Source organism: Ochotona curzoniae, unplaced genomic scaffold, assembly GCF_017591425.1.
Source record: "Ochotona curzoniae isolate NIBS_2020 unplaced genomic scaffold, NIBS_Ocur_1.0 contig_2688, whole genome shotgun sequence".
Classification (NCBI taxonomy): domain Eukaryota; kingdom Metazoa; phylum Chordata; class Mammalia; order Lagomorpha; family Ochotonidae; genus Ochotona; species Ochotona curzoniae.
In genome coordinates, this window is record NW_024465553.1 from 17932377 (window position 1) to 17957237 (window position 24861).

The 24861-nt window shown below is 42.6% G+C and overlaps 1 protein-coding gene across 2 annotated transcripts; it reads right to left on the bottom strand.

Moving 5' to 3' along the window:
• Positions 1 to 2684: 2684 nt before the first annotated feature.
• Positions 2685 to 23820, bottom strand: DNAL1 (dynein axonemal light chain 1). Of its 2 annotated transcripts, none has more exons than XM_040975604.1 (8): positions 23755 to 23820; positions 18947 to 18985; positions 16379 to 16488; positions 12047 to 12102; positions 10052 to 10107; positions 7371 to 7497; positions 5693 to 5833; positions 2685 to 3391 (listed from the first exon to the last, which is right to left on the bottom strand). In XM_040975604.1, the coding sequence occupies exons 1-8, from the start codon at positions 23755 to 23757 to the stop codon at positions 3351 to 3353; spliced, it is 573 nt and encodes a 190-aa protein (XP_040831538.1). In that variant the 5' UTR covers positions 23758 to 23820; the 3' UTR covers positions 2685 to 3350. The 2 variants fall into 2 exon arrangements, with proteins under 2 accessions (XP_040831538.1, XP_040831539.1); XM_040975605.1 differs by lacking the exon at positions 23755 to 23820 and adding an exon at positions 22874 to 23086.
• Between the last annotated feature and the right edge of the window lie 1041 nt (positions 23821 to 24861).

Consider the following 24861-nt stretch of genomic DNA (forward strand, 5'->3'; position numbering starts at 1 on the left):
GGCTTCCTGGGCCCTGTGCTTTTCCCTGGAGTCCTGTGAAGTCACGGAGAGGATTCCCGTTTCATTTACACATCCCCAACTCTGAAGCAACAGGCAAAAGGCATTTTTTCTTTTCTCATTTGGTCTTAGGGTGCTGGTAAAAGGCATCAGAAGGGAGCTACAGTCCAGCTAAAATCTCTTCCCACACTACAACCAAATCTAATTGACTTATGTGGCCCCTGTAATACACAGAAAGGATCCAGCAACCACACCAGGTAGTCAAACACCAAAAACTGATGGGAACACCAGCTTTCATGCACAACAGCCAAAATTTTGCCAGCAGTTTTCTGTTCCTAACTATCGCCAGCATCTACACAATCTGTGTAATCAGACAAACAGCCAAGAATGATGAACCATCTTCTAAAAAATACTCAAAATATTTAACTTTAGAGACAAAGTAAAAAAAATTCTCATAAAGCTGGATTCTGTTCGTAGTAACAGAGAGGTAGGTTAATAATTGCTGTCCTAAAATAAGCAACAACACTAAGAAACAAAAGTTGAGAACCTGCTGAAGTTAAACCTCCCAGCCCTGAGTTTCTAATAAGTGAAAATTACATAAATGAGCGGTACAAAACAGACAGATGCCAGTGGCCATTTCCTTCCATCTGTGGCTACTAAACACAAGCACACACTCTTACAGGTAACGACTTCAGGGCCTCTGGAGAAAAGGAATGCTGGCTGTCAAAAACACGGGTTCTTAACCAAGTGATCATCTGTGCCCACTTCCTTGTCCCTTGACACAGACTGCAATGTCTGCAGATGGGCAGAGGGTGCCACGAGCCTCTAGAACAAGATCAGGGACACTGCTATGTGACCTCGGATACATGGGAGCCTCCTTCCTGCTCTGACCAGGGACTCCTGCAGCCCCAAATGCTAACAGTGTCCAGCTTGAGAACTTCTGGTTTAAAAGCAGAAACTAACAGAGAAGATCAACATCTTCAAAGACCTGTTCAGATTCCACAGCCGTAAGTCGAGTGTTAGGGAACATAGGAAAGCTGAAAGGTTTGAAAGACTAACATAAAATTAGCTGTGAATAAATGAAAATCATGGGCTGCTTCCACACTCATGAGAACAGAAGTCAGAAATTCAAACAGCCCACTAAAATGGTTTAATGTTTTTAAACTAGAAGCACGCTGAAAATCTACTCCATGCACCTAACCAAATACCTAATTCAAGTGGCATAAGCCAAAGGAATTTACTATCAGCTAAATTTGCAGCATCAGAGGATGACTGAAGGAATGATTTGAGCGAATATACTGATTTTTATACCCTGCCTTTCCTAATTACACGGGTTCTAAACTTGTACTGCAAGAATAAGCATGCATAGAAGTCATTCATATACTTGCTAAATAAAATGAACACAAATAAGCACCTTACATTTCTCTGAAGACCACCAGTGACTAAAAGGCATTTAAAAACAGACGGAAAATCAATTTCTATATTACAGAATTTTTTTTTAAAAGATCCAAATGCCAAAACCATGTCATTTACCAATAAATCTAGCATGAACTCATGCATTTTCTTTTATTCTCACCTCCAGGTTCAACGTTCAGAAAACACACCCTCACGTAGCAATAAGGCTTCAAGATTGCCTACTGGGTGAAGCGCAGACTACCAATGAAGCAGCTCATCCTTCCTCGCAGCGTGCGAACCTTGCAAGCAAGCGATGGCCTGCCTGTGGTTTCTCAGAACTGTCTGAAAGCCAGTCAAGGTGAAGGTTTCTTCCTGTCAGACTGAAAGAGCTAAAAAGGAAGCTAAAAAGGTGCGACACCAAGTTTTCCTACTAACACTTAGTGCTGATTGTCAAAGCAGTGGTCCCTTCTGATTAGAGGAACTGCGAGCAACTGTCAGCCCTGTCTCAATGAGAGCTGAAAAGTTCTGAAACCCCACTATGCAATTATCCTGAAATACTCCCCACCCCTGCACTCACTGTGATTTTGTGCACGCAGCAATCCCAGAATGGATAAGCAAACCAGAATCCACAAGCTCTGGCCAAGGGACTTCAGGCACAACGTGGCAGAGGGCCCGACTTCTCCTTCTCCTCCGTATAGCAGTTCAGCCATGATCCTCTGCCAACTTCACCTGCTTGCTTAGAACGACTTTCATTTTCCATAAAATAATTCTTTTCTTCCTTAATACATTCTAACCTCTGCATCTCCCTATTGCTTTGCAATGCTGAGGTTAAATACCTACAATGTTTCATGTAGGCCAGGAGCCTCAAATTTATTGCCATTTGTCTGCTGTCCTGAAGGACCATACCTCTTTCTCTCTCCTTCTGCACTTACATGATACATTTTCAGAACTGTTTAACTTAGAACTTCTCAAAAAAAAAAAAATTCTGAAATACTGTTTCATTTACTGAAAGGTGCTGAAGGTAGTGTTTAAATATGTACCCTTATATAACCATAGCAACTACTTGTTTCAGCACTGAGAGCCACCAGACCAAATCATAAGGGCAAATTTTAATATATGCCAATGGCCACTGGTTAGAGAAGGAATTTAAATATACCTCCTGTTTTACTGGTCAGAGAAGGAATTTAAATATACCTCCTGCTTTAAACGTATAACGAACTGTTAGCCAGAAAATGTGCTAACAGACAGTGATACATGAGTAACAGGGCCAAGAAAATGGTTGTCATAGTTTAACCACTGGCCTGGATAGCAGAATGACATGACATATGTGAAAACACAGGCTAAATTCCAGTTGAGAATGCACACTTTGTTGTTAAGAAAAACAACAGGTAAATACTACGTGGGCTGGCAGGCTTCCGGGAGACTGGCTTTCCCTCCCCTACCTTCAGTCCTCTCCCAGGCAGGGCTGTTGCTGTGTGGCACAGAGGCACCCTCCTCACCACTGCTGCCTTCCGAACCGGAGGCAGAAAACAGCTGCGCTTCTGAGACAGACCTCTGGGGACAAGGTTCTACAGTAGTTCCAAAAGAACATATATTAAAATGCCTTATGAAAAAAAAAAAAAAAACAAACCCATAACTAAACAAGCCAAATAAAAATGTCTATCTCTTTGTTCTTACAAGGTGATTGGTCGATAAAGGTATCAGTGATGGGGCCACGAGGTTCGGAACCAGGACTGAGGACAACGGAGGATCTATGATTTCCAGGAGGGCTAGTACGGAGTTACCAGTTTCAAGGAGAAATATCAACTAGGTGAAGGGAAAATGGCAGACATGAGAGATGGTTTTTATCTTAAGAACCTTTTGCCCAAGACGGAATCTTTAAAATAGATAATTTTATAAAACTTATCTATTGTTCTTATGATATTTAAATAAGTTAATGCAAAGTAGAAAATAGGGTGTTAGTTTTCTTCTTCCTCATCTTCTTTAATTACTGGAGTACCTGAAAACAAAAAGAGAAACTTACTTCTAGTCCCTCTCAACAGATTGTTCAAGTCAGAATAGTCTTGCGTCCACCTGGGAAGCTCTGAGGTCCGGGAGGTGTACCTGGGAGGCTTGTAGGATGAGGGACAGCAAGTTAGCCTGTCATCTGGGAGACAGGCATCCCTTCTGAGCACGGCTTGGAGTCCTGGCTGCTCCATGTCTAATCCAGCTCCCTGTTAAAGCACTGGAAAAGCAGAGGAAGTTGGCCCAAGTGTTTGAGTGCCTGCCATCCACATGGGAGACCCATTTGAAGCTCTAGGCTGCTGGCTTTGGCCTGGCCCAGCCCTCGCTGTTGTGGCCATGTGGGGAGCCAATCAGCAGATGAAAGATATCTCTCTTTTTCTCTCTATATATAGCTCTTTCAAATAAATATATAAATAATTGAAAAATAAATGATTTCATAAAATAATTTTTAGTTTTGAATATTCTTAAGAAATCTCTCAAAATTGGAAAATAAATGCTTCTCTGTTTAGGCCCCCAAATTCAGAGCCAGGAGCATCATCAGGTGGCAGGGACTCAACATCCTGGACCATCCTCTACAGCTTTCCCAGGTACATTAGCAGGGAGCTGGGTCAAAACCAGATCAGCTGGGCCTGGCACAATGCCTGGTGACTAAATCCTCGCCTTGCTGCCATAAGGACCCCATATGGACACTGATTCATACCCCGGCTGCTCCACTTCCCATCCAGATCCCTGCCTGTGGCCAGAGAGGGGAATAGAGGATCGCCCAAAGCCTTAGGATCCTGCACCCACTCGGGGGACCCAGAAGAAACTCCTGACTCCTGGCTTTGGATCAGCTCAGCTTCAGCCATTGCAGCCAGTTGGGGAGTAAACTAATGGATGCAAGATTTTCTCTCTGTATCTCTTCTGTGTATCTCTTTTCAATAAAAATAAATACATCTTAAGAAAAAAAAAAAAAGTATAGCACCCAGGACTTAAACCAGCACTCCAATAAAGAACATAACTCAAGCAACAACTTTACTATGTTACAATGTTGCTTCCAATAACAATTACGTTAAAAAATAATTGCTTTTTTTTTTAAGATTTATTTATTTTTATTACAAAGTCAGATATACAGAGAGGAGGAGAGACAGAGAGGAAGATCTTCCATCCGATGATTCACTCCCCAAGTGACAGCAACGGCCGATGCGATGCTGATCTGAAGCTGGGAACCAGGAACCTCTTCCAGGTCTCCCACATGGGTGCAGGGTCCCAAGGCTTTGGGCTGTCCTCCACTGCTTTCCCAGGCCATAAGCAGGGAGCTGGATGGGAAGTGGAGCTGCTAGGATTAGAACCGGCGCCCATATGGGATCCCAGGACATTCAAGGCGAGGACTTTAGCTGCTAGGCCACGGTGCCAGGCCCAAAAAATAATTTCTAATGGAATTATCATCACACCCAAATTTTAGATTACAAAAAAGGTTTAATGAGGTTAACTAGCACAATGTTACAAAAATTACTAGGTGGTAGAATTTAACTCAGTCAGTCAAGAGCACCTGCCACATGAACATCAGTCTCAGGTGCTGGGGAGGGAGTGTGTGTGTGTGTGTGTGTGTGTGTGTGTGTGTGTGTAACAGGGCAGTTAAGAGAAAGGGAAAGCAAATGCTGCAATTCTGATTCAATTGTGAAAAAGCATCTGCTTACAATTGATGTTTAATTATTCTACAAAATCATACCTTTGTAACCTGAGAATAAGTTACTTTTTTTTTTCTTTTTTAGTTTTAAGATTTTTTTTTCTTTCTGAAAGGCAGGGGAGGAGACACACACGGAGAGATCTTCCACCTACTGGCTCACTCCTACATGGCTGCAGCGGCTGGAGATTAGCCGATCTGAAACCAGGAGCTTATTCTAGGTTCCCAGGTGGGTGCAGGGTCCCAATGACATTAGCCATTCTCTGCTGCTTTTCCAGACCACTAGCAGGGAAATGGACAGGAGGATACGAACTGGTGCCTACATGGGATACCAGCACTTGCAGGCAGAGGATTAGTCAACCGAACCATTGGGCTGGGCCCCCAAGTCTACTTTTCTAATAAGTGTCCACATAGGGCTGATCTTACGCCAGTATAAATATGCTAGCAATTTTTTTGTTTTGTTTTATCTCACTCCAGCCCAGACCTAGAATATTAAATTTAATATGGACAGAAAATGACTTTCAAGATAATTTTCTTTAGTTTTGTTCCTTTTCATGATCCAATTCCACAGATTCATTATTATTATTGTTTTAACCCGGAGGACGTTTCTGACCACTCAGTGTCACTTACCATCCAGCTTTTTCAGCCTGGGCACCCTCTTTGTTGCCTCTTCAATCCAGTTGCTCTCTGCTGAATGCTTCTCTTCTAAGGGGTTGCCTACAAACACGAGGTCTTCCAGGCACGGCAGTTCCGCCAGCTTCACAAATTCAGCTACAAGCACAAAGAGAATTTTCCACACTCAAAACAGCACTACATTTCAATACCACTGCTCCTCATTTGTGACTAGTCAGGACACTCAGTTGTTTAAGATTTTCCAAAGGGTTTGGGAAATTCATATTATACAGAATCAGTCTCTGAAGACGTTATGGGGTAGGAGGGGTTTAGAATACATACTTCTACTGCTGATGCTAGCCAAGGGTTGGAATAAGGTGACCTGATGCTCAGTCAAGTGCAGCAACAAATCAGGCTCCAGTTACGGGGCATCCCAACGTTGTGCGCTCCATCAGTGTGGGCTAAGTTAAACTATGAAAGGGTTTTTCAATTTCTTTGAAAAAAATTGTTTTGAGGATTTGTTTAATTGAAAGGCAGAGTTGCAAACAGCAAAAAAAGAGGTCTTCTATCTGCTGATTCACTCCTCAGATGGCTCCAACGGCTGGGGCAGGGCTTGTCTGAAGCCAGCAGCCAGAAGTTTCTTCTGAGTCTCCCATGTGGGTGCAGAGGCCCGAGCATTTAGGCCAGCTTCTACTGCTTTCCCAGGTGCATCAGCAGGGAACTGAATATGAAATGGAGCAGCCAGGACTGAACTAGCAGTTATATGGAATGCCAACACCACTGGTGGCAGCTTTATCTGCAATGCCCCAGAACTGGCCCCTCTTTGAACTGTGAAAGCAATTTATTTAAATTTTTATTGCAGGGCTTACATATAGTTTTATAATTATTAGCTCATAAAAAATTGTCATTCCTGGGCTCAGCGTCATGGCCTAGCAGCAAAAATTCTTGCCTTGAATGCGCCGGGATCCCATATGGATGCTGGTTCTAATCCCGGCAGCTCCACTTCCCATCCAGCTCCCTGCTTATGGCCTGGGAAAGCAGTGGAGGACAGCCCAAAGCCTTGGGACCCTGCACCCATGTGGGAGACCTGGAGAAGGTTCCTGGATTCTGGCTTCGGATCAGCATCGCATCGGCCGTTGCTGTCACTTGGGGAGTAAATCATCGGATGGAAAATCTTCCTCTCTGTCTCTCCTCCTCTCTGTATATCTGACTTTGTAATAAAAATAAATAAATCCTTTTAAAAAAAATGTCATTCCTCCACCCTGCTGTGAACTCCCTGAGGACAGAGGCAGAATCCTTGCTCAATGAACTCTCATGTATTTGCAGGGCATGTAACGGTGAATTGTGTAAATGTAGAGTGAATATGTAATTTAAAAAAGCAAATCAACATAGACGGCAGATATATATCTTCTACCCAGGAATTATGAGATATAAGATTTCTTCAGCCTTTGAACAATAAACTGTATTTTTCATAATTAAATAGAACTAGATCTAGCCAATTATAATAATTATCAGTAAGCATTTAAATACAAAAATTTAACTATTCAAAAGTTAAGAACTCCTAGAGTTACTTCTATAGAAAATATAAGAAGCCCTCTGGCCATTCCTGTGTGTTTAGAGGTAAATGCTCCCATTTTGTAACTCCCCGTTGGGTTAGTTTCTATTAACAGAGGCGGAAGGCTGGTGAAGGGCTTACCCCAGTCTTTCACCAGGTTGTTAGACATGTAGAGAATCTTCAGTTTCTTCATCACATGTATCCCTTTTAACTTCTCTATAAAATTGTAGGAAATCCAAAGTTCCTCCAATGTATCCCCCACTGCTTCCTGAAAAAGAAATCAATAGGACTCACATGTTGATTTTTTTTTTAAAGATTTTTTTTTTTTTTAATTGGAAGGTCTGATTTACAGCAAGAAGGAGAGAAAAAGATGAAGATCTTCCGTCCTCTGATTGACTCCCCAAGTGGCTGCAACAGCCAGAGCTGAGCCGATCTGAAGCCAGGAGCCTTTTCGGGTCTCTCATGTGGGTGTAGGGTTCCAAGGCTTTGGGGCATCTTCAATTGTTTTCCCAGGGCACACAGGGAACAAAATGGGAAGTAGGGCAGCTGGGACACACATTTAGAGCCCATCTTGGTACATGCCAGGTCATGTGATTTTTTAATCAGTCCTTTTGTCTCTTGAAATATTGTATGCAGGTCTATAAATATAAATATCTACTTTGCTTTTTTTTTTGCCATTTAATAATGGATCTTGCCAATTATTCCATTTCAGCGCATACAGGTAAGCTCTACTTTTTGTTTCCCTTGATGCACTATTGACAGTTCACTATTGATAAGACATTCAGACCATCGCAAGCAAAGTAGCTGATCTAAAACTCCTAGATATAGAAAAGTCAGGACCAGTAAATGCCCATTTAGGACTTGGGTATCTGTTCACCAACTGCTGAAGAGTGCCTGTTCACTTCTCCATCATGAGTGATAGCTTCTGGATCTTAAAATGAGAAGTATAGGCCCTGGTGCAATGGCCTAGTGGCTAAATCCTCACCTTACATGTGTCGGGATCCCATGTGGACACCAGTTTGTTTTCAGGCTGCTCCACTGCCCAGCCAGCTCTCTGCTTGTGGCCTGGGAAAGCAGTCAAGGACAGCCCAAAGCCTTGGGACCCTGGAAGATGTTCCTGGATCCTGGCTTCAGATTAGTGCAGTTTGGCCACTGCTGTCACTTGGGGAGTGAATCATCGGATGGAAGATCTTCCTCTCTGTCTCTCCTCCTCTCTGTATATCTGACTTTGTAATAAAAATAAATAAATCTTAAAAAAAAAAAAGAAAGTAAACTAGATGGAAGATCTTTCTGCCTCTCCTCCTTTCTGTATATCTGACTTCCAATAAAAAATAAATAAATCTTTTAAAAAGTGAGCAATAACAGCATGTACTTGATGTGTGTCTGATATAATATTTATTAAATAAAAGCCTGCTCCATATTTAACTAATAGTAACTGCAAAAGCAAATGTAATAGTGGGAACACATTCAGCAATGGATAATTTTTAGCAATACTAAATACTATCCAGAATCCATTAAGAAAAAGATAAAGCCAATAGAAAAACGGATAAAAATATGTTTCATCAATCACCAAAAGATAAAATATGTATGATTTATAATGCTCAAAGTCATAACTAACTAAATAATGTAAACTAAAACACAAGTATTTTCCATTTTGCCTATCATATTGACAGATATTTAAAATACTGAATAGCACTCAATGATGCTGAAGCGAGGGGACCGGTGTGGTGGCATAACGGACTAAGCTACTGCCTTCAAAACCAGTGTCCCGTATTGGGACACTAGTCTCAGCTTTCCACATTCAATATGCCTGGGAAGGCAGTAGAAGGTGGCTTCCATCAACCAGGGAGACCAAAACGGACTTCCTGGCTGTTGCCTGCAGCCTGGCCCAGCCCCCACTGTTGCAAGCATTTGGGGAGTGAACAAGTGGGTGAAAGATCTCCCTCTCTCTGTCTCGGTTTCTCTGCCTTTCAAAAAGAATAAAAGAATAAATAAATATGATATACAAATGCATATGTAATTCATACATAGCATATCTTAAAAATTCATTTACAATTAGTGTAGTTAAAAAGATCAAGTCTTTTAACTAATAAATAAGACAAATACAATAAATCTTAAATAAAAATTTAAAGTGGTTAGAAATACAGAAATATCACCAATGGAAATTTAAACCAACATAAGCATTGCAGGAGCAATTTAAGTTGCCTATCAAAACATCAGTATTTTCAAAATGTAAGTTATACCTCTCATTAGAAACCTTTAAATGGATTTGCAAGTCATTTAGAAATAACACCTAACCCTTATCACAGCCTTAGCAGTTGCTATGTGCCCCGACACCTGTGTCCCCTCAACTCCTCTTACTCAAGCATGGCCCACAGCTCCACGGCTGGGACATTCCACCGCTGTCTGCTCGGCCTGGAGCATTTGTCCACTTAGGTCTACAGCCTACAGCCTTACTTTCGGAGAGGACTTCTCATCAGTCTGCATTTATTTCCCTGCATGGCAGCTGTCACTCCAGCGTAGTACACACTTACCTTTCAGCCTGTCTTCTTCCACTGTCGTGTAAGTAAGTACTCATTGTGAGAGTAACGTTTTCACTCCATACTCAGCTGTACCTCTAGGTGTAGTGCCAGGCTTAACTAGTTAAGAACTATGATTTTATTGAATAAATAACATAATATTTACATAAGGAGTAAAAAATTAGATGCAAAACAATTTGGGAAGTGCAATTTCTACTCAGTTTGTAAAGTTTCTCCAATGCACAAGCATTATCTTCGTACCGGTGGGAAAAAAGATGTGCTTAATCATAAACAACAACCTACCAGTCCATTTAAGTTCTTTATGTTGTTTCTTCCTAATGACAATATTCTCAAGTTCTCTGTGGTGGAAAGAAAAAGCAATTTTGGTTTGAAAATCATATTACACAACTTATACAAACCTGCTGCAATAAAACTTTAATATTACATAATATGCTTATGTAACAAATTTAAAATTACTGTGCTAACAAAATAGGTAAAGAAGTAGGAAATAGCATTGATCTATTATCTAAAGTAAACACTGCAACTATAATTTCATGTTATGTCAATATAACTACGTGGAGAGCCAGTATGAGGATGTCTGACTAGGTAACATCCATGTGTCATCGATGCCAGCATCCCTTATCAGAATGCCAGTTCAAATGTTGGCCGCTCTGCTTCTGATCCAGCTTCCTGTTAATGCACCTGGGAAAAATGTATGTTTATTTCACTCATTTGAAAGACAGAAAAATATCTCTTCTACTAGTTCACCCTTAAAAGTCTGCAACACCCTGTAGCAGCTAGAACTGAGCCAGCTCGAAACCAAGACACAGTACTTCAATCTGAGGTACCCACAATGTGGGTGCCAGGGACTCAAGCACTTGAGCCATCATCTGACATCCAGGGTGATGTTAGCTGGAAGCTGAAACCAGAAGCAGAGCCAAGGCTTGAAACCAGGCACTCAGGGCCTGGCATGGTAGTCTAGCTGCTAAAGTCCTCGCCTTGCATGCACTGGGATCCCATATGGGTGCCAGTTCTAATCCCGGCGGCCCCGCTTCCCATCCAGCTTCCTGCCTGTGGCCTGGGAAAGCAGTCAAGGACGGCCCAAAACCTTGGGACTCTACACCCATGTGGGAGATCCAAAAGAAGCTCCTTGCTCCTGGCTTTGGATTGGCTCAGCTCTGGCTGTGGTAGCCTTTTGGGGAGTGAACCTGTGGATAGATGATCTTACTTTCTATCTCTCCTCCTCTTGTATATCTGACTTTGCAAAAAAAAAAAGAAAAAAGAAAAAAAGAAAGAAAGAAAGAAAGAATACGGCAGCCCAAATAGCTCCCTTAACGATACCTACATCCTAATGCCTGCGACCTGGAATGTTAATGTTCATGGTGGGGAAAAAAGGTGCTTTACAGATACCAGTAAGATAAATGTCTTGACAAGTGGAGATTATTCTCAATGTATGAGCATGCCCTAAATGGCATCCCAGACATCCTCAATAAGAGAAAGGCAAACAGACTGACAACAGAAGAGGAGAAGGCAGTATGACCAGAGAAGAGTGGCAAGGAGTCAAAAGTCAAGGGATGTAGCAGACACCACCAGAAGCTGCGAGAGACCAGAATACTTCTTTAAGTCCCATGGCCTCCAGAGGGAGTGTGGCCAACCAACTGCTGGCCTCTACAACTGTGAGGGAATAAACTGCTTTTGTTTTGAGGACAAGCAGCATGGGAAAGCAATGGTAATGAGTTAAATGTAACAAGTTTGAAATATATAGTAGACAAATCTGAGAAAAAAAAGTCTATATTAAGAGATCTGATATTTTATTGAAGCCATCTCCATTCTCAAGGAGGTTGGTGATGTGGCACAGCAGGTCAAGCCACTGCCTATGATGCTGGTATTCTGAATGCCCAGATGAGTGCCTGCCTGGGAAAGCAGTGTAAGAAGGCCCAAGTATGTGGACTGCTGCCACCCACGTGAGACTCGGGTGAAACTGAAGAGTGAACCAGTGGGTGGAAGATCACTCTGTCTCTCTTCCTCTCTGGAATTCTTCTTTCAAATATAGAAATTAATCTTCAAAAAAAAATAAGATATTTCAATTCTAACTCTCTAGAAGCTCTAAAATGCTCAAGTCTCGTGTGTTCTCTAACTTTATTTGGTTTATCAAACTTGAAACTCATGGTTTATATATTCTGTCAATGACGGCATGGCTGAAACAGGTGCTGGCTTCTCAAATACCATCACATCTCCAGAAAGCGTATCCTAGTAACTGGGAAATCAAAGAACCAGTTGTTGCTGTGGATCACTTACTTAAGCCATTCAGGTTGGCAATTTTTTCGATGCAGTTTGTTGACAATGAAAGCTTCCTTAAAAAAAAAAAAAAACAAAGAAAAACCTCAATTAATAAGAAACTTCAATGATATATCAGTAATCATTCCTCAATAGTATTGCCCATGGAAGACAGATACATTTAAACTTTCTTTATACTGAATCCATTTTTTTCCCTCTCCTAGTCATGGAAGCTATGACATTTTCTGCCTTTGATTACAAATGTTAACACATAATTTATGTAGAAAAAAAACAAACAAAAATCTGGGGAAATGTATTATTATTTATTCATTTTTAATGTATATTGTTCTGTGACTTCGCATCTCACTTTTAGGAATACATCATACTGAAATATTAATACAAAATGCCTATATATTTGTGTAATACAAAATAGAAAAAATATAAACATCTACCCACTGAGGTTGGATTATGGGAATACCACGCTACCATATGCCCAAAATGAGCCTTGGGACAGGCGGGTCAGCATTGTGGTATAGCCAATTAAGCTGCTGACTATAGTGCCAGTAGCACACAGGAGCGTTGGTGCAAGTCTTGGATGCTCCACTTCCAATCCAACTCCCTGCAGGTGCCTGGGAAAGCAGGGAGGCTGGCCTGGGCTCCTACCACCCCCCGGCGGAGACCCGACTTCAGCAAGGCTCAGCCATGGCTTTGGTGGCCATCTGGGGAGTGATCCAGCAGATGGAAGGCCTTTCTGTCTTGTCCTGTAACTTTGTCTTTCAAATAAATATATAAATATATAAATAAAGAAACCTTCTTTTAAAAACATTTAGAAAAAATGAGATTGGGAATATATCCATGATGCATATCAAACCATCTAGGAAGATGTTTTGATGAGAAAACAAAAACAGAACTGTGTAGATGCATTGTGCAGATTTTCTTTCTTTCTTTCTCTCCTGGAGCTTCTTCCAGGTGTCCCATGTGGGTGCAGAGGCACAAGGACTTGGGCTGTTCTCTGCTGCTTTCCCAGGCACATGAGCAGAGAGGTGGATCAAGTGCAGCAGCCAGGACTTCAACCAGCAATTATATGGGTTGCTGATATTGTAGGTGGTGGCTTTACCCACTACACCACAATGCTGACCCCACATATAGCACTTGTGGACCTTTGCTATACATTATTGTATAAATTTTTTAAAAGAGTTATTATTTTTATTGGAAAGTCAGATATACAGAGAGGAGAGATAAAGAGGAAGACCTTCCCTCAGCTAATTCAGGCCCCAAGTGGCCACAACCACCGGAACTACCCCAATCTGAAGCCAGGATCCAGGAGCTTCCTCTGGGTCTCCTACGTGGGTGCAGGGTCCCAAGGCTTTGGGCCGTCCTCGACTGCCTTCCCAGGCCACAAGCAGGGAGTTGGATGAGAAGTGGGGCTGCCGGGACACGAACTGGCACCCATGTGGGATCCCAGTACATGCAAGGCGAGGAATTTAGCTGCTAGGCTATTGCACTGGGCCTTGTATAAATATTTTTAAAGAAACATAATTACATGGGCTTATTCATATTCCTTCCTTGGGAAAAATATTTTGCAGATGGGAGCAGGTAATTAGCCTAGTGGTTAAGACACTGACTCAACAGTCTAATCCTCTGCCTGTGAGCACCAGCATCCCATATGGGCACCATTTCATGTCTCAGCTGCTCCACTTCCCATCCAGCTCCGTCTGTGGCCTGGGAAAGCAGTGGAGGTCGGCCCAGACCCTTGGGTTCCTGCACTCTTATGGAGAGCCAGGAAGAAGCTCCTGGCTTTGGATTGGTTCAGCTTCAGCTGTTGCAGCCATTATGGGAGGGAACCAGTGGATATAAGATCTTTCCCTCTTTGTCTCTCCTTCTCTTTGCAAACCTGCCTTTCCAATAAAAATAAATAAATCTTAAAAAAATTCTGCTTCTTTATAGAATATATAGAATATATTCTTAAGTGCAAACTACTGGAAGTAGCATATTTTACAAGTAACTACACTTCAGAACTTATTTTTCGTGCTCTATAGTTGGTATAGCTTAGATGAATTAATGGAGTGAATATACTTACTTTAAATATCTATATTCCCTCCCACTCCTCCTTTGTGCCCTCAGGAAAAATGTCTATATTCCCCTATTTTTTATTAAATTATTAAAATTTCATACTAAATTACACAATAGTTTAATGTCACTAAATTTCTTACAACATCTAATAAAGACTAATTTTTATCAAACACTGGAGGGTCCTAATGTTTCTCTAAGTGTCTTGTATCAACTAATTATCTTAGTGATCACAATCTTGGGGCCAGTGTTGTGGTGCAGCGTATGAAGCCACAGTCTATTCTGCTGACATACCATACGGACACTGTTTATGGACCCACTGCTCCACTTCCCAACCATCTCTCTGCTGATGTATCTGGGGAAGCAGTGGGGTTGGTATAAAAACTTGGGTCCCTGCCACATACGTGAGGGACCCAGATGACGTAGCTGGCTTCAGTGGCTGTGGCCATCTGGGGATAAACCTTCAGATGAAAGATCTCTTTTTCTCTCCCTGCTATAACTCTTGTCTTCAAATAAATAAATGCTTTTAAAAAATCATCCTGACCGCCCGGCAGGACTCGGGTTGCCTGCCCAGGTCCTTGGCCCATCTGTGCAATAGGTAGCGGGTCTGTGAGCCCCAGGGGTGGGGGATCCAGCGGGGCCTGGGTTGCCTGGCCTGGGTCCTTGGGCCCACCTGTGAGAACTGGTCTTCCTCGGTGCAAAAGATGGAGTAGTGAACAGCTGGCCCAGACCCACATGCAGGATATGGCAGCACACCGAGGCCTACAGAGGACATTTGGTACTATGCAAGAGGAAGGACAGAACAAATGGGACAACTATGCCAGCCAAACGATGATAGCAAATATCTGGGCAAAAGGAGACTCTAAGGTAGACCAGTCAGCCGGTGGACACTGAATTGCTCTCTCATCCCTGGCTTGTTGAGATCAACAACATTTCACATCTATCAAAACTATCTGTGCAAAACCCTCGAAGTGTGTGCCACATCGTGACCCCGGGCTGATACCGGGTGGCCATTCCTCATCCCTGGGTTTGGGGCGGTTGGGAGGCTGGGTATGGCTTCTCCTCTTCTCCTCCCCCCACCCCCAGAAACAGGAAGAAAAAAATAGAAAATTTGGAAACAATAATCACATCTACTTTTCCTTGACCCTCCATCCTTCCCACCCTGATCAACTATGTAAACATCATCTAAAAACAAACAAGAAATGATACTGACCTTGAGATAAGTATCATTATCTACATTTTATAAACGAAGCTGAACTGCAAAGAAGTTGATCAATTTCCCAGCATCATGCAGCCAGAAGAGGTAAGGTCAAAATCAAAACCTAGGTGCTTCGCTGTAGCACATTCTTGTTTTGACTCAAAGAAGAAACACTGATTTCTCTTTCTGCTCGAAATAGCAAAAGCAATTCATCTACAATCGCTCATCAAATCTATATATTTTTAAATCCCTGTTCTAGAGAACCACCTTGAAAAACTTAAATGCTTTTAAGTCCAAGAACATGGCTGGGAAATAGACTTTAATTCTAAAAAGGTGCTCAGTAAAACAAAACAAAACAAAAAAACACGAGCAGTTTGATCATTTTTAACTGATTTCCGGGGTTCTCTAGTATGGGGTAGTGAATTTCTTGACATCGATTTGTGTTTCCAGACGGCACACGCTTTGAAATGATGCTTGAAGCCACAACAACATCCTGAGGTGGATTATTACGTGACACACTTCGCTTTCATCACAAGGAATGAGTGGCACATAGTAAATGTGTTTGCTTTTCCTTTTTATTTCAAAGACAGGTATCAGTCTAACACATGGGTTCACAGATACACGTTTGAATCAGCCAACTTGCCTACTGTAAATACAGATTCCTCAATTTCCTCAGAAAGTAGTCTATTTTATAAAATTAGGGTGGGGCTTATCTTCTACATAAAGTACAGGTTGTCAAGGAAATCTGACTTAGACAAACACAGGGTGAAGAACTCACACAGACCCTCAGGGATTCTGAGATTCCCTACAGTCCCCACCCTCATGGGAGACCTGGATTATACCCAGCTCCAGCATTCTGCCTGGTCCAGACCAACCTCCTGATTGTGGGGGCATCTGGGGAGTGAACAGGTGGATCAAGCTCTGTTTAACTTTCTGGTTCTTTCTTTCTCTCTGTTACTTAAATAAATACACAGACACACATACATATTTTGAGAGATATATATATAATAAGTATATAATATATATATACATTAAGTAACACAAACCTAATAATCATGCCTGATAGATGAAAAAAGAGAACTTACTCGCAATTAGAAAGAGTTGACAAAGATGCATCCATCTTCTCTATGGGGGGAATTTGGGCATAAAGCTTTAACTCTTTGGCTTCAGATGGCCTCTGACCTGTCTTCTCCTCCTACAGGAAAAATAAATCGAGAAGAAATTGATCCCAAATTAGAAATGTGGAAACAAAAGAAGCTAGAGTTTCCTGAGGGCATTGATGTTTATTCCAAAACAATTATTAGAATTAATCACAGTTTAATAATTCCTTAAAAACTAGAAATAGAACAGCCATGTGACCATGCAATCCCATTACTGGGTATATAAGCAAAAGACATGCAATGATTATACCAAAGAGATACCTTGTCCATCATGTTTATTGCAGCACCGCTTAGAACAGCAAAGATATGAAATCAACCCACCATCAGGGGGATGAATACAGAATATATGGCATATATATACACAGAACACTTTCCAGCCATTAAAAAGAACAGAATCTATGGTTTGTAGCAAAAGGGATGGAATTACAGGACATCGTATTGAATGGAATAAGCCAGAGACAGAAAGACAAATACTGCACATTCTCTGGCACACATGTGAGCTAAAAAACCAAAACAAACCTCTGTCTGAACCAAATGTTGATTTCTAGAAGTAGAGGAGGCTGGAGTGGGGGAGGGGGGTCGGGGGGGTCCAGAAGCCGTTTGAATTAAACATAATAGGGAAAGCATAGTATAGTTCACTGATAGTGATAAATACATATGAATATGAGACATTTATAAAGGAGGCCAGGTGTGGAGTATATGGGAACACTTAGTACTACTTCATGATTTTTTTTGCTTTGTATAGTTAGAACTACTCTGAAATCAAGAATTTAGAAAATTCTTTTCCATTCCCTTACTGGAACCATTTACTCACGGATCCTAATAAGTAAGATTCTACACGGTCGAGTCAGATAACTGTTAGGTCTTAATTAAATAGAAGAGAGTGGGCCAAAAGTTTTTCTGGTAATATTTAGAATGCTTTAAAAATTGTTCTCTTCACTGCCATCTCATCTTCCCCAAACTGTATCCAGCTCAACTTGAGCTATAACCCTAAACCACCAAGAAGTTTCCAAGACATTCTCTTCGCAATACAGATGAGGTAAAATCTGTTTTATTCTTCGTCACCAGCAAACCCTACCAGGGCAAACCACACAATTTACAGTTTAGTTACTGACTCATGCTGCCTGATAATATTAACTAAGTACCTCCTTGCTTAGATCAGTTCTTTTCTCTAACAAAATGAGGCCCAGGAAGCCTTTTCCCTGCTTTCCTGTTTCCTATAATCTAGTGAAGTACAAGATATAAAAAATGCTCATTTAAAAAATCATCACACATCAAGAGATCTAGTGAACATACATGCTCACTATTTATATGTTACACTTGATCTTTGTAAGTTACACGAGAGGAAACTGACAGTGATTCTCAATAAATGGTAATCAATGAACGAGTGAGTTTGATATCATCAAAATAACCTTGAAGAGTCAGAGATTTATGACCAATAGAGTAATTTAGAAATAGAATCTAAAACAAAAGAAAAAATGCAAAGATCCTCTTTGATAGTATAATGAAATACAGTTCTAAGTTCTGATTCAAGGAAAAAATCAAAACAGAATTTACTCCATATTCTTTTTTTTTTCTTCTAACAAAACAAATTCTTCATTAAGTATTTAATTAAGCAAATTAATTTAAAGATGCAATTAGGCTAAATAATATATTTATAAACACTAAGAGAAAAATTCAAATATTTCACTGTTTCGTCTACTTTTGCCTATTTTCCTTAGACACCAAGACTCCAGAAAAACTTTTTATTCATAGTTTAGCTACTTACAAGCGAAAGGTATACTATTATGTCAAAAAAAAAAAAAAACCTACTCATTACATGGACAAGTAAGTCATTACTGGCACAGAACTCAAGATGCCATGTCTGTTCAGTAAAGAAATTCCACGTCGAATTCTGAATTAAAACTCCAAGCTTTTGAGAATGTTATGATATTTAATGCATGTTTTTACAGTATAGTCACCATTCTAATATTACTTTTTCTTTAGTATTCTTGATTGACAGCCTTTTAGGTGCCAACACATGATTTTTCTTTGTATTTTTCTATACTGAAACACAGAAATTCTAGCCATTTGACAACAACAGATGAACCAGCCTTTCCATATTTAAATTTTCCAGTGGTCAGATTTTTAAAAATTGAAATTTTTGTTTGGATATTTAAGGCTCCACCTTCGATTATAAAATATATAATGTAGACAGATTGCTTGCATAAACTCTAATATTATTTCTAGGACATTGCTATATTCAAGAATAATCCAGATTTTATTCAGGTTGTACCACATTTACTTGTAGTCTTTTGAATCTACAAATGTGTTTCTATGAGTGTATGAAATTCAAAACAATTTTATCACCTGCATAGGCTCATGTATTTATCACAATCGACGAGACAATTTCAAAACCACAAAGATTCTTTATACTGAATCATCAGATTTAATTCACATTCCTACAACTGGCCTTGCATGGTTCCTAAAAGGAAGAGAAATTCGTATACTTACCCATCTGGCTAGGGCTTCTTTGATTGTTGTTGCTTTTGCCTTAAAGAAGAAGAAAAATTGAGGTTGTCTTTCTTGGCACAATTTACTGACTCAATTTTCATGCAATAATTATTAGCCTTGGCTTCTACTACAAAAAGGACTAGTTTCTTTGAGATTTTACAAGATGTTGTTTCAAATTTCCTGAAATCACAATGATTTAAATACCTCTCAAAGAAAATAATCATATAAGACCATATACTTTACTCCCACTTGGTTTACAAAAATTATGCACCTTTTTAACTTAAAAAATTTTTATATCATTTTATGACACAGTTTCATAGGCTCTAGGATTCCCCCAGCCCCTTTTTTAGCTTTTGAAATTAAGATACCTTTTACTTTTTGATTCTGAGGTCTACATTTTTTTTTTTTTTTTTTGCAACAAAATATCAGAACACTGAAGTTTAGGTTTAGCTTAAAACCAATTTATTACTGCCATGGCCAGGTGGCAGTGATTTTAGAAAAATATTTGTCATTTTATTTCATATATCTGCGTTCTTTGTCAAGTTCAAAAAGGATGATACAGAATAAAAATCTGTATTCCAAAATAGATTTGAAAGAACTTTGTTGGGCCCAGCATGATGGCCTAGTGGCTGGATCCTCGCCTTGCATGCACCAGGATCCCATATGGGCACCAGTTTGTGTCCCAGCTGCTCCACTTCCCAACCAGCTCCATGCTTGTGGCCTGGGAAGGCGGTAGTGAATGGACCAGGGGTATACCATGTGGAAAACAGAAGCCAGGTGTTTCATTCAGGTCTCCCATACGAATGCAGGGGCCCAAGCTCTTGGGGCGTCTTTCATTGCTTTCCCAGGCCATTAACAAGGAGCTGGACGGTGCTCACATGGGATGCTGGTTTGCAGGCAGAGGCTTTTCCCATTACACCACAGCACTCACCCCTGAAAGTTGACTGTTGAATCTCTGGAAAAACTGACCGTGAAAAAAAAAAAAGAAGAAGAGAGAAAAAAAGAAAGGAAGGAAGGAATTCAAAGTAAAGAACAAGGGGTGGGCCTGGCACGATAGCCTAGTGGTTAAAGTCCTTGCCTAGCATGCACCAGGATCCTATATGGGTACTGGTTCTAATCCCAGCAGCTCTACTTCCCATCCAACTCCCTGCTTGTGGCCTGGGAAAGCAGTCGAGGATGGCCCAAAGCCTTGGGACCCTGCACCCACGTGGGAGACCTGGAAGAGGCTCCTGGCTCCAGGCTCCGAATTGGCTCAGCTCCAGCCTTTGAGGCCGCTTGGGGAGTAGAGCAGCAGATGCAAGATCTCTCTCTCTTTTTTCTCTCTCTGCAACTCTGTCTTTCAAGAAAAAAAAAAAAAGTAAATCTTTTAAAAATAACAGTATTTACTTGGTTTTTTTTTTTTTTTTTTTGCAGTATGAATGGCCTTTATTAGTTACCAGGTGAAATGGAGAAGGGGATTCTGACAGCTCCTGCTGCTGGAGAGGCATTCACACGCTCCTCCTCCACCCTCCGAAAGCCACCATTTACTTTGCCAACTTTGCCACAGAGCTGGAAATAATATCAAATTAATTTTTTTAAAGATTTATTTATTTTTATTGCAAAGTCAGATATACAGAGAGGAAGATGTTCTGTCCGATGATTCACTCCACAAGTGACCGCAACGGCCGGCACTGCGCCAATCTGGAGCCAGGAGCCAGGAACTTCCTCCAGGTCTCCCACATGGGTGCAGGGTCCCAAGGCTTTGGGCCATCCTCAACTGCTTTCCCAGGCCACAAGCAGGGAGCTGGATGGGAAGTGGAGCTGCTGGGATTAGAACCAGCGCCCGTATAAGATCCTGGTATGTTCAAGGTGAGGACTTTAGCCACTAGGCCACCATGCCAGGCCCCAATATCAAATTTCTAAAGCCAATGATATTTAATGATCTGATCATGAATACCTTATCCCAAGAGAACTAATCGATTGAACTACTTGATTGAAGAAAAGAAAATTATACTTACTCCAGGAAGTACAGAAAGAGGACCTGATGTAGTTCTACATGATATCGGATTTTTATATATTCATTTAAGAGGCAGAGAGAACCCTGGTTGTGCTTCACTCCTCAATGCACACAAGTGGTCAGGACTGGACTTGGCTGAAGCCAGGAGCTGGGCAATCAAGCCAGGTTTTCTGTGCAAGTGGCAGGAGCCCGCTACTTGAGCCCGCTCATTATGGCTGTCTCAGCCATAATGAGTCTCACATGGAGACTCAGATGGGAACTCCTGGCTACCGGTTTTAGCCTGGGCCAGTCCTGGTTGTTACTGGGGAAGATGTAGAGAAATGGGAACTCTTCTGCTGGTAGAAGTTAAAATTGGTAGAGCTACACTAGAGGGAATTCTGAGCATGCCTAAGGAAATTAAGTACACTGGGATCCCATGGTAGGAGGTCTTCGCCTCCTGGTTGTACTGCCCGGCCTGGGCCCATAAAGGACACAGCAGAGGCACACTTTGTCACTGCTTTTGTAGAAACCAGAGTTGGAGTCAATCTGGCTGTCCATTGCAGCAATGGGAATCATTTGAAGATCTCTGGCTCTCCTTCCACTTAGGGGCCCAGCTGGCCAGAGCTGGCCAGGTCTGGACACATCCACTTAGAGAGCACCTCTAATCAGCTCCAGACAGCTGCTGGTGGGTGGGATGGGGGCCCAGCAGCTACCCTAATAGCACATTTATTCAAATTTTAAAACTTCATTAATTTTTAGCAACACCTTGCTTCATGTATCAAAACAAAAAAAGAAATTAGAGCAGTGACAATTACAGTAAGACTGTAAATCCAATGTTAAAACTTGTTTTTGCAGAAAAGCTAGAAATCTGAGTTTTTAATGTGAAACAGGATCGTTTTTTTTTTTTTAAGATTTATTTTTGTTATTTTTTCTTATTGGAAAGGCAGATATACAGAGAGGAGAGACAGAGAGGAAGGTCTTCCGTCCGTTGATTCACTCCCCAAGTGAGCGCAACGGCCAATGCGATGCCGATCCGAAGCTAGGAGCCTTTTCCAGGTCTCCCACGCGGGTGCAGGGTCCCAAAGCTTTGGGCTGTCCTCGACTGCCTTCCCGGGCCACAGGCAGGGAGCTGGAAGGGAAGCGGGGCTGCCGGGATAGAACCAGGGCCCATATGGGATCCCGGGCGTGCAAGGTGAGGACCTTAACCACTTGCGCCACCGCACCAGGCCCAACAGGATCGTTTTTAAGACACTGAAAAATAGGGCCCGGCGCCATGGCCCAGCAGCTAAAGTCCTTGCCTTGAACGTGCTGGGATCCCATATGGGCACTGGTTCTAATCCCAGCAGCTCCACTTCCCATTCAGCTCCCTGCTTGTGGCCTGGGAAAACAGTTGAGGATGGCCCAGAGCCTTGGGACCCTGCACCCGTGTGGGAGACCCGGAAGAGCTCTTGGCTCCTGGCTTTGGATCGGCACAGCTCTGGCCACTGCGGTCACCTGTGGAGTGAATCATCGGATGGAAGATCTTCCTCTCTGTCTCTCCTCCTCTCTGTATATCTGACTTTGCAATAAAAATAAATCTAGAAAAAAAAAAAGACACTGAAAAACAACTGTAAATACAATGTCCTGGAAATACATTTCTGGAGGCTCTTTGCAGACTCAGCTAACTTCAACCAAGTGACTGCTTCTGATTTCCCTATGAGGACACTGTCAGTCATCACCATGGTTCACACAGGCAGAATTATTTAGGGCTGTTTTTCCTCACCTAAATGTAAACTTGAGATCCAGAACTTCCTACCTTCCTTAAGAGTATACTTCGGCACGTGTGTTGGGGAGCGGAGCACTGTGTCTTGGGGTTGAGGGGAAGCATAACTTCATTTTTTGAATCCCCTGGGTTCAATTTCGGATCACATACCCAGTATTGAAATCACAAAAGAACAACTAATTACACTTACTCTTCATAAAGCATCTCTGGCTGGCCGAACTACAGCACTCTGTGCTAAACAGCTCTGGCTAGATCCGTGGCCCTTTTCAAACTATCAATCGAGGCTACTAGATATGTAAGCAAGGAGGAGGGACACGCATAAGAGAAAACATCAGCTTCATAAAGAAACCCGAGGGTAGATTTCAAACCCAAGGCACAGCATTTCTCCAAGCGTGAGCATGGTGGGACGCCCTCCCTTCCTTAACTTCAAAATCACTTGAGGTGCCTGGAGGAAATGCATTCTGCAACTCCCCGCGTCCTACTGAAATCCACCATCTGCATTCCAACAGGCTCATACTTCTGCCTGCTGTATTTGAAAACCACGGCCCTACCACATCCATCAAAGAGCGTCTTACAATGGTGCCTATCAATTGAACGCGCAGTCAATTCTGACAGCAAGCTAGGTACCTCACAGGTTGCCAACATCTTTGCAATCGTTGCTACTCCCGCTCCTTCGCTAACTAGCTCCCCTCCACCGCGCTGGGGCCCGGGAACCAAAATCAGTGCCTCCTAAACACAAATGTTTATCTACACCCTCCTTCCCATCACTTTCCCCGCAGCAATCCTCTCCTTTTCTAGAATGCCCTGCGCTTCGCCCTCCCTCTTCTCGCCCTCAGAGTCCCTCCACCTCAACTCAACCTGCCAGCAGCCCCAGGCCGGCCCTCGACCCCCCACCCTCCGGCCAGGGCCGTTCTTTCCCCCCTTCTCAGGCCTCTGCCCCTACGGAGCTAGCATCCGCTAGCCGCTTCCTTCCGTTGTTCGAGAACCCGCGTGCCCACAACACTTCGCAGTCTCCCCCTTTCCCACTTGCAGCCTCTCCCGCTTGGTCTACGAGGCCGGGAGGGTACTCACCATTCCGGCCGTTGCTACCGTCACTGCTCTGGTTGCTAGGGCCCGCCGGGGTCACTGCGCGTGCGCACTTCTCGGAACGCCCCCTCCCCCGCCCTCGGCGGATGCCTTACCCCGGCAGCGGTCCTCTCTCTCCCCGCGTAGGGAGGCTTGAGCGGAGCATTGTGGGACGGCGGGGCGGCCGCCGGGGTCCTCCGGGGCGGCGTCCGAGTGCGGCGCGGCTGCTCCTCACGCGGGCCGGTCGGGGCGTCGCCGCGCGCCCTGGGCTCCGGGACTGGGTCTTCCCTCACTTGAAGCCATTTCGGGATCAGTTCTGAGGTGATGTACCCGCCTCAGGCTTCAGACCTCCCTGTTTTGCTCTTCTCATGAAGGGACTTTGTCTATTTTCAGCGAGCAGAGCAAGATTTAGTAAAGATAGAAACTTCCAGAAGACCTTTATGAGGGGGACCCATAACGAATAGGATTGTTGTTCTGTGAGACAGCCAGCGCGAGCCGCGTAGTGAAGAGCGCCCGGGAAACCAGCCACACCTTCACTTTGGCATTCCAGCTTCCAGAACTGTCACAAACTAACTTCCTGTTGCTCCAGCCACTCTGGCTGAGCATTTACCGTGCCAGCCTGAACCCACTCGTTCAGTGTTCATCTGGTTAGTCTGTTTTCTGATTGTTCTATAATGTGAGTGTTTTCATTTTTTGAAGAAGAAATTTTGAAATAGTTGGATAACAGCCCGGCACAGTAGCCTAGTGGCCAAAACCTCGCCTTGCACGCCCGGGATCCCATATGGGCGCCGGTTCTCCACATGGGCGCTAGTACGTATCCACCTGGTCTACTTTCTGTCCAGCTTCCAGTTTGTGACCTGGGAAATCAGTCGAGGACGGCCCAAAGCCATGGGACCCTGTACCAGCTTGGGAGACGCTCCTGGTTCCTGGCTCAAATCAGCTCAGCTCTGGCCATTGTGGTCACTTGGGGAGTGAATCAGTGGTCTTTGTCTCTCCTTTTCTCTGTAAATCTGACTTTCCAGTGAAAATAAATCTTTTTTTTTAAGTTGGAAAATTTATTCATATTTTATAAAGAACTAGTATAATGTTTATTAAAGAAAATGAAACCGGGCC